The 19874-nt window shown below is 40.0% G+C and overlaps 1 protein-coding gene across 2 annotated transcripts in view; it reads right to left on the reverse strand.

The window, feature by feature from the left end:
* LOC132378596 (solute carrier family 22 member 23) overlaps positions 1-19874 on the reverse strand; it is a 101999-nt gene that overhangs the window by 62098 nt on the left and 20027 nt on the right. For both annotated transcript variants that reach the window (XM_059945657.1, XM_059945658.1), the window contains exon 3: positions 19707-19861. In XM_059945657.1, the coding sequence (XP_059801640.1) occupies positions 19707-19861 (155 nt within the window). The remainder of the gene's footprint in view (positions 1-19706; positions 19862-19874) is intronic.

Consider the following 19874-nt stretch of genomic DNA (forward strand, 5'->3'; position numbering starts at 1 on the left):
CAAATCATGAATGATACAAGTAACATATAAACAAAGCAAAACTAGGTACTTCATAATATATATTAAAAAAAACAAAAAAGAAAAAAAAATATGCCAGAAAAACTAATCTAACAACCTAATAACTAATAAAGAGAAAAAAAGAAAAAAGAAAAAAAAGGAAAAAAATAATGATGAAAAAAAATGGGCTGTTTATAATATCCAACAAAAATACAAAATCATCAGTGTCATCAACTCCGATCCTCTCAACATATGTAAAATCAAAACTAGAAAAACAAATAGGCTTGGAACAGGGTCACATTACATCATATGAAAATATTGAATAAATGGTCTCCATATCTTTTCAAATTTAATAGAAGGGTCAAATACAACACTTCTAATTTTCTCTAAATTTAGACATAACAGTTTGAGAAAACCAATGAAATACGGTAGGAGGATTAATTTCTTTCCAATTCAACAAAACAAAAATGCAATCATTCGACAAGCGGAAGATGATAAATGGATTGAGTCCATCATTGGTAAACCAAAAATTGCAGTAATAGGATGAGGTTGTAAATCAATGTTCAATACTGTGGAAATAATATCAAAAATGTCTTTCCAATATTTTTTCAAAAGCAGACAAGACCAGAACATATGAGTTAAAGATGCTATTTCAGATTGACATCTATCACAAATAGGATTTATATAGGAATAAAAACGAGCCAATTTATCCTTGGCCATATGAGCCCTATGTACAACTTTAAACTGTATTAATGAATGTTTAGCACATATAGATGATAAATTGACTAATTGAAGAATTTTATCCCAATTCCCAACAGGGATAGTAAGGTTAAGTTCTCTTTCCCAATCATTTTTAATCTTATAGAAGGGCTCTGAACGTATCTTCATAATTATATTGTAGAGTTTTGATATTACCCCTTTCGGAGAAGGATTTAGTTCTAGCAAATTCTCCAAAATACCCGGAGACTCCAGATTTGGAAAGGTAGGAAGTACAGTATTTAAGAAATACCTAATCTGTAAATATCTAAAAAAATGAAATCTAGGCAAATTATATTTATTAGATAATTGTTCAAAAGACATAAAACAATTATCCAAAAGTAAATCAGAAAATCGTAGTAATCCTTTAGTCTTCCAAGCTGAATAAGCTTGGTCTATAATAGAAGGATAAAAAAAGAAATTGGATACAATAGGAATATTTAAACTGATTCAGCCCAAAAAATTTCCGAAATTGAAACCATATACGTAAAGTATGTTTAACTATCGGATTGTCAATTCGTTTCTGCAATTTAAAAAGAGCAAAGGGAAGAGAAGACCCTAAAATAGAACCCAATGAAAATCCTTGTACAGATTTCATTTCCAGGTTCACCCAATGAGGGCTAAAAGATAAATCCCAATCCTTTAACCAACATATTAAATATCGGACATTAACTGCCCAATAATAAAATCTAAAATTAGGCAATGCCAATCCACCTTCCTTCCTTGCCTTCTGTAAATATTTTTTACCTAATCTAGGATTTTTACTCTGCCATATATATGAGGAAATTTTTGAATCAACATTAGCTAAAAAAGATTTCGGAATAAAAACTGGTACCGCTTGAAATATATATAAAAACTTGGGTAAAATAATCATCTTAATAGTATTAATCCGACCTATCAGAGATAAAGATAATGGTGACCATTTAGTGAACAAACATTTAATCTGATCAATTAAGGGTAAAAAAATAAACCTTAAATAACTCCTTATAGTTTTTTGTGATTTTAATCCCTAAGTATATAAGAGTCATTAACTAATTTAAAAGGTAAATTTCCATAAATTGGAACCTGTCTATTTAAAGGAAACAATTCACTCTTATTAAGATTTAATTTATACCCAGAAAAATTACTAAATTGAGCCAACAATGATATAACTGCAGGAATGAATTTCTCAGGATCAGAAATAAATAATAATAAATCATCTGCATATAATGATAACTTATGTATATCCATCCCGCGAGTAATGCTAAAAATGTTCGGTGATTCTTTAATAGCAATTGCCAAGGGTTCTAAAGCAATATCAAATAATAATGGACTAAGAGGACAGCCTTGTCTAGTACCCCGAAATAAACGAAAAAAGGGAGATCTTTGATTGTTAGTAAAAACCGTTAGTAAAAATATATCAGTTTAATCCAGGAAATGAATGTCAGACTAAAATTAAACTTCCCAAGCACAGTAAATAAGTATGGCCATTCAACTCTATCAAATGCTTTCTCCGCATCTAATGAAATGACACATTCTGAGGTGCTATGTGAAGGAGTATAAACAATATTCAATAATCTTCTAACATTGAAAAAAGAATAGCGATTTTTAATAAAACCAGTTTGATCTTCCGAGATGATTTGAGGTGATACCTTCTCCAGCCTGGATGCCAGTAACTTGGAAAAGATCTTGGAATTTACATTCAATAAGGATATTGGTCTATAGGATGCACAGTCAGTAGGGTCTTTATCTTTCTTCAATATTAAAGAAATGGAAGCTCTATAAAAAGATTGTGGCAGATTACCTAATCTAATTGCTTCTTCAAAAACCCTGCATAACCAAGGAGAAAAAGTAGAGGAAAAACTTAAATTCCACTGTATACCCATCTGGACCTGGTACTTTCCCAGAATTCATAGAGGAAATAACCCGTTTAATTTCTGCATCCGTAATATGAGTTTCTAATATTGAAAGATCATCTGATGATAATTTTGGAAAATTCAATTTCCCAAGAAAATCATACATGATATTATAATCATGAGGGAATTCAGAATGATACAAGGAGGTATAAAAATCTTGAAAAGATTTGTTTATCTCATCATGGTTAACTGTCAATTCGCCATTCTGCTGACGAATCTTAATAATTTGGCGTTTAACCAAAGCATTCTTCAATTGATTAGCTAACAGTTTACCTGATTTATCACTATGTATATAAAAATCAGACCTGGTTTTCATTAATTGATTTTCAGTCGAAGATGTAAGTAATAAACTATGTTCCATTTGATGTTCAACCCTTTGTTCGTAAAGCTCCTTACTAGAAGCAATTGAATATTTGTTGTCAATTTCTTTAATCTTATCAACCAATAAAACAGTTTCCTTCTTAATGCATTTTCTCAAACCAACGGAATAGGAGATAATCTGTTCACGTATATATGCTTTAAAAGTGTCCCAAAGTGTTCTGCAAGAAATATCATCCATGGAATTAGTTGAAAAGAAGAAATCAATCTGTTCCTTCATAAGTTTAATGAAATCCGGATCTTGTAGTAAGGTAGAATCAAATCGCCATTGCTTAGTACTAGAAGCTGTATCCATTAATTTAATAGAAAGTTCATTGGAGCATGATCAGAGATGGCTATAATGTCATAATTACAACCAGTTACAGATGGAATAAAACAAGAGTCAATAAAAAATAATCAATTCTCGAGTAAGAATGATAAGCATGTGAAAAAAAAGAAAACCCTTTGTCCTTAGAACGCCGAATCCTCCAAATATCAAAAATCCCATAATCAGTCAAAAAAGAATTAATATAAGAGGCCGACTTATTAGGTAAAGTCTGAGTAGATATAGATCTGTTCAACAAAGGATTTAAACAACAATTAAAGTCACCACCCATTATTAACCTATATTCATTTAGATTAGGTAGAGAAGTAAATAAGGACTTAAAATAAAAATCGGGATAATCCACATTTGGAGTATAAACATTAACCACAGCAACCTTTTTGTTAAAAAGTAACCCAGTAATTAACAGAAATCTACCATTCAGATCCGAAATAATATCATATTGGACAAATGCAATAGAGGAGTCAATAAAAATTGAAACTCCCTTTACTTTAGCATTCGAATTCAAATGGTACTGTTGACCCCTCCAAAACCTAAAAAACCGTTGATTATCCTCTTTCCTCACATGAGTTTCTTGTACAAAAATAATATGCGCATTCAGTCTTTGGAATACTTTGAAAATCGTTTTCCGTTTAATCGGATGGTTTAAGCCATTAGTATTCCAAGAGACAAAATTAATGGTCTGAGCCATATTTCTGAAATCAACCCTTTGGTATATAAAGGGTTAACAAAATTATGAACTCATGCACCTGGAAGAGGAACAAAAATAAGGGGCGGACCCGGAAGTGACGACATCGCGGACATTTCAGTAGTTTAAAATCAGCCCAAATGATAAAACTAAAAAAAACTGATATAAAGAAGATTTAAAAAAAGACCCCCAACTCCCCACCCAAGAGGAGAAAAGGTCTCCCCAGCTAGGAAAAGGCTGGGAAGAAAGAGAAATGAAACTAAATCTACCCCCATATCAGCAGAAGGCAACTCCGTATATAAAGGATAAAAAAGATCCACCCAAACTCTAAGGAAATAATAATCAACTATACTAAAACCAAACTTCTTAATATAATTGCTAGTAAAAAACCCAAAAAGAATATAATCACTAGTAACTTATAAATCAGGTTAAAACCCAAACAAACCAAAAAAAAGAATTTAAACTGCGATAAGAAATGCATTATAGGAAGACGAGAGAAAAAAAAATGGTGAAATCAAAAAAAAGCCAAAAATATTTTAGAGAAGAAACCGCCATCTTAGTAAAAAAAAATTGCCTTCGAAGGATTAATAATAATGACCAAAGATAAAGTACAGTGATTAAAGTAAATAAAATAAAAAGATTAGTACATCAAAAAAAAACTTTAACTAGAGTATAAAATATAGAGTAAACCTACACCAATAGCCAGAAACAAAATCTGGTTTTGGAAACAAAAACTGTTCTGTAATGAACAAAGTCACTCATTTATTAAAAACGAGAGTCAAACAGTAGAATAATGCTCATCCAGAAAGCTTCGAGCTTCAGATGTGGAGAGAAAAACATGCCGTGGTACATTCGGAGGCGAGATTCTGAGCTTCGCAGGGTATAAGAGCGCAGGTTTTAGATTTTTCTCATAACGTTCGGACATCAGAGATTTAAAAAGAAGCCTTGCCTTCATTACTTCTGGGCTAAAATCCTCCACTAAAGTCAAATTCTTGGAATCTGATCATCCCTAAATGCTGAGCCACACGAATAAGTTGCTCTTTAACATGCACATAATGAAACTGAACAATTACAACAGGTGGTTTAGCTGAAGCACTTGGTGATCGATGCATAATTCTGTGAGTGCGATCAAGTAACGGAGGACTGTCTGGGAATACAGAAGGGAATGCATCCTTTAAAAGTTGAGCAAAATACTTTGAGGGGTCCCCTTGTTCGATACCTTCCGGGAGACCAAGCATGCGCAAGTTCTGTCTTCTGGACCGATTTTCAAAGTCGACACTCTTGGCTTTAAGTGTTTCCACCTGTTTAATCGTCGAAAATAATTTCCGCTCCTGATGAAGGGTCTCGGCCCAAAACATCAACCTTTTACTCTTTTCCATGCATGCTGCCTGGCCTACTGAGTTCCTCCAGCACTTTGTGTGTGTTGCTTGGATTTCCAGCATCTGCAGATTTTATTTATAACAGCAAGCAACTGGTTATAGCTGTTCCAACACAGCATAAAACAGGCTTATTATCTGCGACAAAGCCGAAGGAAATCAGGTGAATTCTTTGGAGGCCAAGCATTTCCTAGAGTTTATAAGTTGTACAACAGAGTCATCAGCCTTGAGACGCAAGGTTCTGTAGAGCTATCATCATTTCCTCGTGCCAAATTCCAGGGGCCCTCTTTGGAGCCACAATGGTGGAAGTTTGAAGCAATATCATCTTTTCCTAATGTCTTTCTTCCCTAGATGGAGACATGGCCAGATTCCAGCCAGTTGGCCAATAATTCCCTCAGTTGCCCCCGACTCCTGTCTGTGAATCTAGTCACAGTCTTTTCAAGATCGACACCAACCCTGCAGAAAAGGCACCTGATTCAACTTGCAGGTCACGGATACAGTCAATTCCAGTTAATTGGGACACAGAGAGACCAGTACCTTTTGGCTCAATTAAGCAGTTGTTAAAAAGACAAACTACCATTTAACTGAATAACAGATTATGTATTTAAATGAAATGCAGAAAAATTTAGAACACTACCAATATTACTACATTGTGGCGACCCATTTCCTGGCACATCCGAACCGGCTCACAATTAGCCAGCGTTCCGGCTAAGGGAGATAGCCTACGGGGGTTTGGGAGCACAGAGCTTTGGAGCCTCTGCGCCACGGGGGGCAGGTTGAGGGAGGCTTAAAAGCAAGGCTGGGTATTTCAAATAAAGTTTTTCTTCGACTGCAGTTACCGACTCCGTGTCGTAATTTTAGCGCTGCATGTAGCACACCGCTACACATTACTATAAAACTGTACTAACTTGTAATGGTTACTGACAGAGGAATTCATCGAGTGTGCCTTGCGTGTTCCTTTGACTGTAAATGAATAAAATCAGCACACACACCTAGTGCAGATAATGGACTGCCTTCTTTGCCTTCCTGCGTGATGTAATTTCGTAATCCAACAATAAATTTCCTGGCATCTGTGAAGTCACTAACTCAGGTTCAGTTGAGTCATCCTCACTTCTCACTTTCCTCATCTTTGTCTTCCCAACCTTAATGTTTTGGTACAATGCTTTCAACGATTGTATCCCCCAAATCAGCAGTTTCATTGTGACACTCAAGATGATTGTTGATACCTTCAAATTCTGTATAGCTCCTAACTTGAAGTAATTGTTGTTGTTGAGTATTGTAAACAGTTTTGGGCCTCTTAACTAAGAAAGGATGTGCTGGCATTGGACGAGGTCCAGAGGAGGTTCACAAGAATGATTCCGGGGCTGATGTTCAAGGAGACGAGGAGCATTTGATGTCTCTGGGCCTGTTAGAAGGCTGAGGTTTTGGGGGGGGGGGGGGGGGGAGGGTGTGGAAATCTCATTGAAACCTATTGAATATTGTAAGACTTAGATAGAGTGGATGTAGTGAGAATGCCTCCTATAGTTGGGGAGATAGTCTTGAACAAGAGGGCACAACCTAAGAATAGAAGGATGTCCAGTTAGAACAGATGAGAAGAAATCTCTTTACCCAGAGGGTAGTGAATGTGGAATTTACAGCCTCAGACAGCCATAAAGACCAAGTCACTGAGTATATTTAAAGCGGAAGTTGCTAGGTTCTTGGTTAGTCAAGGCATCAAAGAGGAGCGAAGGCTAGAGAATGGTACCAGCGGAATAATAAATCAGCCATGATGGAATGGCAGAGCAAACTCTTTGGGCTGAGAGGCCCAATTCTGCTATTATGTCTTGTGGCATTATAGTGAAATTGTTTCCTTTCCAATCCTGGCCGTTTCTGGCATCTCCAAGCCTGAAGGCTTAAAACTGCAGTGAGCAAAACAGTTCTGAGATGTCTTGGTGCTTATTTCTCACCAAGTATCACCAACAAACTGTTTTGGTCTGATGCTACACTCATTTCCTTGGCTGTTGAAGTCAGATTTTTTTCCATTGCTTTGAGAATGTGGCTCACCAACATTCTGCAACACAACACCTTTAAATTCTGTTATGATTTCCACATCCATTGGCTGCCACAAGGATGTGGCACTGGCAGGAGAGATTCCAGCTGGATCTTCCTCTGGCATTCTCTATTAGGGTAGCTGTAGAGATGTCAATGAACAGAAGAATTTTGCTTGATTTTCACTGTAGCTCTATATTCCAACTCATCATGTTAAAAATTTCTGAAGTCATTCACACGTTCGTATTAGCATAGTACTCGATTGGTAAACTATCCATTCTTAACCCACTAAAAGCATCAAGGTTTAATGCTTTTTCCAATAACCAACAATTTCTTATATCAGTTCCTGACATATTTGAACAAAACACAGTTATGTGATCCATTGCATAACAATGGACAAGACATTGCATAAGACAAGATTTTTGCATAGTCGGGGATTGAAGGGTAATGGGGAAAAGGCAGGTAGGTGGAGATGAGTCCAAGGCAGATCAGCCATGATCTTATTGAATGGCGGAGCAGGCTCGACGGGCCAGATGGCCGACTGCTGCTCCTATTTCTTATGTTCATACGAGTTGAGACCCTGCACAGGACCTTTTCAGCCCCACAGATGCTGCTTGACCAACTATTCCAGCAGATTATTTATTATTCAGATACATCTCACTACTTCCATAAGTTCCTTTGGAGTTTCTGATCCTGATTTCATAATGAACCGTAACTTTTGGCACGTATCGGAAGGAATGAAGCTCAGTGGGTTCTCCATCATTCCACACCACGGGCTTAGCACGTCCTGCTGGACCATTCCACACTCCACCCACAGAATATTGCATCCGGTGCACACAGTTCAGCCAAGAGACAGGGGGTGTGCTCACACCCGTCCTAGCACCAATTTCCAAATTGAAAGCTTAACCCACTTTATTTTGTTTTTCAAGTCCCCCTCAAAATGCACTCAACACTCTTAGTATCTTAATTTTTGGGTCTATGTCCATCTGTGTATGAACTACCTCGTGTCCTAATCTTCAACACCTATTTCTTATTTTTCCCTGCACACCTTGTGCATAGTGCCTAGCACCTAGTGCATAAATTGCATGGGCCGTAGCAAAGATATTTAAAACATCCTTAGCCATGAGTGAAGTCCCAGAGGATAGCAGGATACCTAATGTTATTCCATCGTTTAAGAATAAATGGGAAATTTATAGGTCAGTGTGCCCAATGTCAGTAGTGGACAAGATATTCTAAGAGACCAGATATAGGGGCATTTGGATGGACAGGAATAAGCAACATGGCTTCTTGCGTGGTAGATGGTATCTAACCAATCGTAGTTTCTTGAGGAGGTTACCAGGAAAGATGATGAAATAAAAGGAGAAAGGCATTGTCTACATGGACTTTGGCAGGGCCTTTGACAAGGTCTCACATGGGAGGTTGGTCAAGGTTGTCACTTGGATTTGATTTGACCTCAGGAGAAGAGAGTGGTAGTAGAGGGTTGCCTTGCTGAATGGAAGCCTGTGACTAATGGTGTGTCATAGTGATTGGTGCTGGGTCTGTTGTCGTTTGTCATCAACGATCTGGATGATAATATGGTTAACCGAATCACTAAGCCTGTTGATGACACCAAGATTAGAATCACAGTGGAGAGCCAGGAAAGCTATCAAAACTTGCAATTGCATCTGGACCAAATGGAAAAATGGCTGAAAAATGGCCATTGGATGGAATTTAATACAGACATGTGTAAGGTATTGCATTTTTGGAGAACAAACCAGGGTAGGATTCACACAATGAATGGTCAGACACAGAAGAGTGCAATGGCACAGAGGAATCTGGGAATACAGGTCCATAATCCTTGGAAAGTTGGATCACAGGTAGATAGGATCATAAAGAAAGCTTTTGGCATATTGGTCTTCATAAATGAAAGTATTGAGTACAGGAACTGGGATAAAAAAACCCAGAAAAATAGAAAACCTACAGCACAATACAGGCCCTTCGGCCCACAATGCTGTGCCGAACATGTACTTACTTTAGAAATTACCTAGGGTCAGCTATAGCCCATATTTTTGTAAGCTCCATGTACTTATCCAGGAGATTCTTAAAAGACCCACCACCGTCTGTCTGTCTCCACCACCGTCACCAGCAGCCCATTCCACACACTCACCACTCTGCGGAAAAAACTTAACCCTTCTTCTAAGCACCTTAAAACTGTGTCCTCTCGTGTTAGCCATTTCAGCCCTGGGAAAAAAACCTTTGACTATCCACACGATCAATGCTTCTCATCATCTTATACAACTATCAGGTCACCTCTCATCCTCTGTCGCTCCAAGGAAAAAAGACAAGTTCACTCAACCTGTTCTCATAAAGCAAGCTCCTTAATCCAGGCAACATCCTTGTAAATCTCCTCTGTACCCTTTATGTTATATTGAAGTTGTATAAGGCATTGGTGAGGCCTAATTTGGAGTACTGTGTGCGGTTCTGGTCACCTATCTACAGGTAAGATAGTAAAATTGAAAGAGTACGGAGAAAATTTAGAAGGCTGTTGCCGAATCATGAGAACCTGAGTTAGAAGGAAAGGTAGAACAGGTTAAAACTATTTCCTTGGAACATAGAAGAATGAGAGGAGATTTGATAGAGGTATACAAAATTTTAAGGGGTACAGATAGGGTAAATGCAAGCAAGGTTCTTCCATTGAGGTTGGGTGAGTCTAGAACTAGAAGCCACAGATGAAAGGTGAAATGCTTAAGGGGAACATTTTCACTCAGCGGTGTTGAGAGTGTCACGAGCTGTCAGTGGAAATGGTGGATACGGGTTCAATTTCAAAGCTTAAGAAACGTTCAGATAACTACATGGATAGGTGGTATATGGACGATTATGGACCAGGTGCAGTTCGATGGGACTAGGCAGAATAATAGTTTGGCATAGACTAGATGGGCTGAAGAACCTGTTTCTGTGGAGTCTTGCTCTGTGACTTTGACTCTATGACCATGACTAAATGCTCATACAGGCCAGTGTGAGTGGCCATCATAAAGGCTGGTCCTTCCGTACCATCCCATTTCAACTCACTGCATTGCACAAAACAAACCATTCCCCTCCACAGATCTTGCCTGACATGGACCGTCTGCTTTACATTTTAGATTTCTCTTATGAATATTACATGCTTCATGAAAGACAAATGCAACTCATTCAAGGCGAATGCAGATAAGACAGGAATACAATTAAGGGACGGAACCATCTCAAAGACAAAGTTGATGAATTACCGAACTCTGTAAATAATCTGTTTTGAGCTGTAAGATTGAAGCTACGTTAAGTCATTGTTAAGTATATAGGTTTTCCTTGCAAGTACATTGATAACTTGATCCACACTGTGTTTGTTGTAGTTTATTCATCATCCCCGTGCCGAAGAAATCTTCAGTATCCTGCCTAAATGACTACTGTCCCGTTGCACTTACATCCATCATCATGAAGTGATTCATGAGGCTCATCATGAGGCATATCAAGACCCTGCTGTCCCCCTCACTGGACCCCCTGCAGTTTGCGTACCGTCCCAACTGCTCGACAGATGACACCATTGCCACCACCCTCCACCTGGCCCTAACCCATCTGGACAAAAAAAGACACATACATTCGGATGCTGTTCATAGACTTCAGTTCAGCATTCAACACAATCATCCCTCAGAAACTGATAGGAAAGCTGAGCCTTTTGGGCCTGAACACCTCCCTCTGCAACTGGATCCTAGGCTTCCTGACTGGGAGACCTCAGTCAGTCCAGATTGGGAGCAGCATCTCCAACACCACCACACTGAACATGGGGGCACCCCAGGGCTGTGTGCTCAGTCCACTGCTGTTCACTCTGCTGACCTATGACTGTGCTGCAACACACAGCTCGAACCACATCATCAAGTTCGCCGATGACACGACCGTGGTGGGTCTCATCAGCAAGAATGACAAATCAGCTTACAGAGAGGAGGTGCAGCGGCTAACAGACTGGTGCAGAGCCAACAACTTGTCTCCTAATGTGAACAAAAGAGATGGTTGTTGACTTCAGGAGGGCACGGAGTAACCACTCTCCGCTGAACATCGACAGCTCCTCGGTAGAAATTGTTGGTCCATCAACACCAGTTCCATAGCAAAGAAAGCCCAGCAGCGTCTCTACTTTTTGCAAAGGCTGAGGAAAGTCCATCTCCCACCCCCCATCCTCATCACATTCTCCAGGGGTTGTATTGAGAGCATCCTGAGCAGCTGCATCACTGCCTGGTTCGGAAATTGCGCCATCTCGGATTGCAAGACCCTGCAGCGGATAGGGAGGTCAGCTGAGAAGATCATCGGGGTCTCTCTTCCCACCATTAGAGACATTTACACTACACTCTGCATCTGCAAAGGAAACAGCATTATGAAGGACCCCACACACCCCTCATACAATCTCTTCTCCCTCCTGCCGTCTAGGAAAAGGCTCTGAAGCATTCGGGCTCTCACGACCAGACTATGTAACAGATTTTTCCCCCAAGCTATCAGACTCCTCAATACCTGAAGCCTGGACTGACACCTTGCCCTATTGTCCTGTTTATTATTTATTGTAATGCCTGCACTGTTTTTGTGCACTTTATGCAGTCCTGGGTAGGTCTGTAGTCTAGTGTAGCTTTCTCTGTTTTTTTTATTACATAGTTCAGTCTAGTTTTTTGGACTGTGCCATGTAACACCATGGTCCTGAAAAACATTCTCATTTTTACTATGCACTGTACCAGCAGTTATGGTCAAAATGACAATAAAAGTTGACTTGACTTATTACTCCATATTAGAAGACGTAGCTGAATGGTACACAGCACAGCACAGCACAGAAACGGGGCCCTCAGCCACCATATCTGTGCTAACCATCAGTTACCCATCATTTCCCAGCAATTGATCCACAGTTTGGCAATTTGAGTGTTGTCATGATACATGTTACAAGAGCTGGAGCAAAACAAAAGTGCTGGAGGAACTCAGCAAGTCAGGCAGCACAGGAGGGGGGAAAATGGACAGATGAAGAGTCATGAGCTAAAAAGCAACCAGTCCAGTTGAAGTTTTTCAATAAACTGTGTACCAAGTTCACACCGACCATCAAGAATCCCAATTTGTTTTCTCCCTACTCCCCCCAGATTCTACCACTGAGGGCAAATTACAACAGTTAAATAATCGAGTCCTGGAGCAAGGCAAGAGTGTTACACACCCTGTTACAGCAACTAGAAAGGATTATTCTTACCCTGAACAAGATGGACACTATGTAGATGTGCTCAATTGGGGGGTGGGGGGCGGGTGGGAGGGGGCTTTTCCCATGATGGACTGGGCCATATCCACTATTTTTGTAGGATTTTCTGTTCAAAGGCATTAGCGTTTCCATAGCAGGCTGTGATTCTACCTATCAATATGTTCTACTCAACTATAGATGTTAGTAAAAGTTACAAATGTTGTGCCAAATCTTTGCAAACTCTTTAGGGAATTTGAGGCACTGTTGTGCCTTCTTTGCAATTGCACATCAGCAAACTTGAATAGGGCACTGGAGCTGTGCTTAGCCACAGTCATAAGTGTAAAGTGAGTAGAGCAGGGGGCCAAGCTCAAAGCCCTGTGATGCACCTGTGCTGTTGGAGATTGTGGAGATGTTCTTGCCAATCCAAACTGACTGGGGTCTCCAAGTGAGGAAATCAAGGATACAGTCACACAAGGAGGTACTGAAACCTCTTGATCAGTTTTGAGGGGATGACAGTATTGAATACCGAGTTGTAGTCAATATAGAGCATCTTGATCTATACATCTTTGCTGTCCAGATGTTCCAGGGTTGAGTGAAGAGCCAATGAAATGGCATCTGCTATGGACCTGTTGTGTCAGTAGGCAAATGGAGTGGATTCAAGTCGCTTCTCATGCAGGAGTGGATACGTTTCGTCACTAACCTCTAAAACACTTCATCACTGTGGATGCAAGTGCTAATGGCCTTTATTCTTAGGCATCAGTATAAAGCAAGCCTCCTTAAAGCAGGTGAGTACCTCAGACTGCTGAAGTGAGAGATTAAAGATCTCAGTGAACACTCCAGCAAGAGAGGAGGAGTGAGGAGATAGGTGGAGATATACATGTAAATAGTGATGTGGCAATTTTGATATTTTAAATTTGTTGAACTCGGCATTGAGATCTAATGGCAGCAGCACAGGGTAATCCTGAGCTTCCAGTTGTCTGTTGGCTTAGTTCTTCATCTCCTTCCCACTCTGACCCCTCAGTGTAAAGCCTCCTACACTACTCCAAAGCACATCACAAGCCTGAGGGGCAGTACTGGACATATTACAGCCCATGGAACCCAGTGAATTCAATAGTTAACGATAGATTGTCTTTTCGTTTTGACAAAAATGGACACTTCTAATGCAATGTCATTCATCTGAAATGTAAACAGTGTTTTCCCTCTCCACAGATGATGCCTGACCTGCTGGGTATTTCCAACAAACTTTTACTTCAGATTTCCAGCAACAATTTCATTCCAGCATTTTGAATTCTTTCCTTCCCTGACTTCATACTTACATCACCTTTAGCAGTAAGCTGTAATGAACCACCGTGTCTTGGTACCATACCCACTCCAGAGGCAGTCCTTTGTTCTCTACACCCACTCCAGAGGCAGTCCTTTGTTCTCTACACCCACTCCAGAGGCTGTTCTCTACACCCACTCCAGAGGCAGTCCTTTGTTCTCTACACCCACTCCAGAGGCAGTCCTTTGTTCTCTACACCCACTCCAGAGGCAGTCCTTTGTTCTCTACACCCACTCCAGAGGCAGTCCTTTGTTCTCTACACCCACTCCACTGCTCAGGAGCTTCCCTTCTGACTTCACTTGTTTTAATGGAGCACTAACTGTTTCTCTCCCCACAGATACAGTCTCATCTGCCAATCATCTCCAACATTCCCAGTTTTACTTGTTTTCTGCTTTTTGTTCAAGAATCCAAGTTTGTGAAAGATACAGAGGTGGTAATGCGAATTATGAGGAAGACAATTAATTAGTTAAAGTATACAGGCAGGTTGGTTGTATAGACAGATTGATGATGTAAGTAACTTGGGTACAACCACAGTGGTAAAAATAGTGTTATTTATACAGAGCAAGATAATCTATGCTCAGAGAAATTTGAGTGGCCCTGCAGGAATTACAGGTTTGATGATCAATAAGAAAATAGAATATTGGATCAAGTACAAGAATGGGGAAAAGGCTTACTGCTCTAATCTTAGTTCTTTAACGAGCCTCGCTTTGAGTATTTGCTCACTAGGGTTTAGAAGTATGAAGGGTGGTCTGATCGAAAGGTGGAGAAACTTCACAGGACAGATGGTGAGAGAAGACATATCTCCTCATGGGCAATCTAATACAACAGCACACAGTAACATGGCCAGCTCAGACAGATGCAAGGAGGGGTTTCTTCTTCCAGCTGTGAATCTATGGAAATCTTTATCCCAGGATCTGTATAATAATCTATCCCAGGAGATAGACTTTTGGACAGAAGAGAAGTTAAGCTTATGGAAGTCAACAGCAAAGGCGTGGAGGCCAAACAGCAGAGCTGGGTTGAGGTTCTGCAGAATCTTCTCCTGCTTCTGTAACTTGTGTTCCTTTGGTTCAATCAATACACTATCAGAAAACAGTGCAATTACTTCCATGGACTGGAGCTTCAAGGTCTCAATTGAGTGCTGTACGTTGGATAACCTCATTGACTAGGTTAGGGTATAGACAATTGAGAACAGTTCTTCAGTTTTAAAAGTAGAGTCTGTCCTACAGCATAGCAAACAGCCCTTCATCCCAACCATCCATGCTAACCCATATCCCCATCTAAGGTAGTCTAAGCAGCATGTACTTGACTCAAATCCCTCCAAGCTCTTCCTAACCACGTATCTCTCTAAATGTTGCTATTAAACCCTCCGAACTACTTCCTCTAGCATCCTGTACGAAAACATTACTCAAGTTCCCCTTACAGCCTCTAGCAGAATTGACCAACCCTGAGATAAAGACTGCTTGTACCTTTGCTGATTAAAATCAGACTCAATTCATAGAAACAGATGAAATGCAAGAAATCCTCAGCATTTCCAATGGATGACATTTCAAGGTGTTGATGTTTCAGCTAGGCACCTGAAAAGCCATGAAGGATTTGGATCTGACCCTGGTAGTCTCCTGCCTATTGATGTTGCTCAACTTGAAAATTTCCAGTCTTCTGTACTGTTCACACATTTTTCACCAAGACACACACACACACAGAGATTAAAGTTGGTTAAAATTAGGGTTCAATCAGAGGCTTAGCTGAAATTATTGACAGGCCAGAGGAACAGCTGCCACATCAGAAACAGTGTGAAATATCTGGTTCAAAACTCTACTTTCCACACTTCCCTGATAACCAGAAACTTATCAAGTTTGAATGCCCATCTGATAGATCCATTCAGTGTTACCGCAAAGCATGGAAAGTTTCAGCCGGCATCCCAGGCAGACGGGGAGGCAAAGCCCCTTTAACTTGGAATAGTTTATCTACTCTGGCAGGAGAATGATTCAGAGTAGATCAGTTGTGATCCTTTTTTAGAGATCAACATATGTCAAGTGTCTGATGTTTACAGAAAAATAAGTGAAGAGGCAGGGCTACAGGAACAAGCAGATCAGATATGTAGATGTGCTCACCCATAAGCATGAAATATCAATGGACAGCTCAATAAATCCGTGTGTGGGTAGAAGACACGAGTAATCCAACAGCACAACACTACTCATTCAGTAATGCCACTGATGCAACCAGACGAAGGAAGACACCAGGTGCAGAAAACATGGACACTGATGTACCTCCTTTCGACTAGCAGCCATGAGCCTGTGCATACATGACTGGAAATCTGCAAGGTAACTCAGAATAGAGAAGGACTTTGTGGCTACTTTTTAAAACTTTCCTCTCTCTGCCTGGCAGCCAGCTAACTGGACTAAAAGGCTCCTAATGCCATCTAATACTCCAATGAAGTCACTGGTTACATGGCCATAGCAGAGCAAATGGGCCAATTAGCTTGTTTGGCTGGGAACCAGCACAAACAAATAGAACAATGGCCACTTCCAGTATACAAGAACATACCAAATGCTAAATAAACAATTTGGTAGGTGGTTAAAAATCAGAAGCAAGAGGTTTAAAAAGGATATCACAGTAACTTTGTCAGACAAAAAGTGATGTGTATTTGGACAGAGCTGCCAGAAATAGTGGTCAAAGTGGGCACATGAACAATGTTTAAATGAATGAATAGTTCGGAGAGGCTTAGAGGGCGAGGGGACAAACGTGGACCCAGGGACCTTTTAAGGGTTGTTGTCTCTCCCGATGCTCCTCTGGTTTATGAAAAGGTGTCCACTCAGTTTCCATCCTGTCCCCCCCCCAAAAAAAGGCTTGGCTCCAAACTGGCTTTTCCATGATAAAGTCCTGCCATCTTTTACCACAGGAAGTTAGATCTCAGAATCACTGTGACACTGGCCCTACCTCACACATTTCCAGTACTTGATCAGGGTCTGCAGTTAAGGACATGCTTTCTCCTGGACACACAAGCCTACCAATGATGGAGGAACTCAGGAGGTCTTGGTCTGGAGGGTCTTAACTTGAAAAACATCGACTGTCCATTTCCTTCCATAGATGCTGCTGTACCCAGAGTTTCTCCAACATCTTGTATGTTGCCTTCTCTTCTCTCTTAAACTTGCTATCTTGATATATTCAAACTGAAGTTTTATATTTCGCATTCAAAACAATAAAATCTCTTTCCTGACCAATTGCTGTGCATTTATCATCTGAGAAAATGCACATTATTGGTTTTAGATATTATACCACACGAAGGAAGTTGATATCAGTTCGGTAATAAATTTGCATTAATTTTCTGAAATACCAGCTCTCTCTTCCATCAAAAACCACAGCACTTCCAATGAAGTTACTATGGAATTGCATTTGTTCTGCTGTAGACAAACCGACTTTTATACCTCTGGGTCTTATAAACAAACCATATATGAAAGAGACAAGTACATTTCTTTTCTACTGCCCCTCAATAATATCACCCAAAACATTACAATATAATTTGTTTTAATGTACTTGGGGGGATGAAACAAGAGTACCTGCTTGGCTGGAGGACTGTGACACACACCTATCAGGGGCGTAGAACACATATTCCACATCTAGATGATTTCACTTGAACAGGGAACAGGGAAAATATGTCAAACTTATAAAAATAGGAGGAAATATGTAGAAGCTTCAGGAAGCCACAAAACTTGCAGAATAGATTAAAAAGTCATAATTTTCATTGTAAAAGAAAATCAGTGTTGGAAACTTAAATAAAATCTGAAAATGTTCTACAGTTGTGGCAGTCTTGTGAAGAGATACAAATTATACAAGTTAATATTTCAAATTAATGATCGGCAGAACTGGGAAATAGAAATTGGGTTAGTTTAAAACTGCAGAGGGTGGGACATGGAAGGATGGAACAAAGGTAATTTCTCTTAAAGGACTGGACTATTGTGCAGATAAACTGCTGAAGCCATCTGCTGAATGATAACAAGAGCAGGACAGCTGTGAAGTACAAATCTGTAAGGAACGCACAGATCTGGCTACACTAGCAGAAAAAGAACTCGATTGATCCAAATGGACTATTTCCATCACCATCACTTCCTAGGAGATGCACCACCTGCCCTTCTACCCTGGGCCTCTCATCATCCATTGATGGAAACAGGCCGTCCTAGGTCAGGGGGTTCCCAACCTTTATGCTGTGAAACAACTACCATTAAGGAGTCCATAGATCCCAGGATTTGCTCGAATACTAACCATCCAGCACACTGCATTTAGTGCTTGCAGTGTGGCTTGTTACCAGATACAGATAGTGTGTCTGCTTTACAAGCTCCTCTGTTAGCCGTCACTTTAATTCTCTATCCCACTTCTATCTCTCAGTCCTTGGCTTCTCGCACTATTCTAATAAGTCACTGAAAGCTTGAGAAACAGTACATCTTCCAGCATTGCAAAATGTATCCGTCATTACTTCAGGTAATCCGCTTCCCAACTGCAAATGAACAGTCCATTTCTGCGATACACTCAGTGCTACTTTACTGGGTACGCTTGCACACCTGCTCAGTAATGCAAATATCTAATCAGCTAATCAGGTGGCAGCGATTCAACACAAAAGCATGCGGACATGGTCAAGAGGCTTAGGTGTTGTTCAGACCAAATATCAGAATGGGGAAGAAATAAGATATTCAATCACAGGCACTGGGCAGCAAGTTGGGAATCACTCTATAATGAATAACCAGCTTAAATTTTCACTTGTGTCTTCAGAACCTGGAGTCTGAAACGAGACAGTTAGTTTAACAGGGTGAAGTGTGTGGAAGAAAAATTACATATGGGTGCATGCTGTGAAGAAAAGGTCACAGAAGGACGAGGAGGAGGTGCCTCAGTGTTCAAACCTTTCATACTTGGAAAGTGCAGAACAGAGTGATTAAACATCCCAAAGGAGTCTTGAATTTTTGTTAAACAGATTATAGGATTATGCAAATAAGGAAAAGGTCATGATAGTAATAAGATAGTGTGTACATGTTCTGGGATGCATTACAAAAAACTTTAAAGACACTGCTTACTATGCGTTTACCAGGATGTCAAGAATATAGGGCTATAGTTCCAAACAGTAGCAGTGGCAACCGACCAGTCCCATACTTATAGAGAGACCGTGAAAAGTTTGGAACAAATTGGAGAAACAGCTGAATGACAAACCGCCAATTATTTTCAGTCCAATTAGTTGTGAAATGCATTTATTAAAAAACAAGCTCCCAATCCAAATCATTTTATAGGAAGTGGTAGGAACCAACAATGGGGAGCTAATTAATGGATTACGTAGCTACTAACATGCTCACATATTTCAAATTAAGCATTTCTGTAGCTCAGTTACAGCTGTGACACAAGACGTTTTGATCCTCTGCAAACAACTCCCACACATAATAACCATTCAAGTTACCCAATGATTCTTTTCAATGATGTATGAATCACAAATGTTGGCTGGTTTACCATGAAATTCTTAAGATCCACCCAAGGCAGGAAACAGGTTTAACAACACATTCCAAAAATCAAGTTGGGTCACATGTTCAAATCTCCAGTTTGGGATTTTAACTTTATTTCCCCATCTTCTCTAACAATTGTTGAACTGATGTACAACACAATGTTCCTAGATTCTGGTTCAGAACAGCGTAAAGCAGCATTAGTTATACTTCCAGATTCAGAGACACCCAAAACAACTGCTTTTTCAAAAGTGTTACTCACGTGTGACATAGAGTGTCAGAAATACCCCGGCTAGTGAAAAGCCCTCAAAGAACCTCAGGGTGCTGAACATGGTGACGTTCACAGACAGAGCCACTGTCAGTCCAAAGATCAACACAAACAACACTGAGATAACCAGAACCAACTGTCGGCCAACCCTAGGAATCAAAA

This window comes from Hypanus sabinus, chromosome 20, assembly GCF_030144855.1.
Source record: "Hypanus sabinus isolate sHypSab1 chromosome 20, sHypSab1.hap1, whole genome shotgun sequence".
NCBI lineage: Eukaryota > Metazoa > Chordata > Chondrichthyes > Myliobatiformes > Dasyatidae > Hypanus > Hypanus sabinus.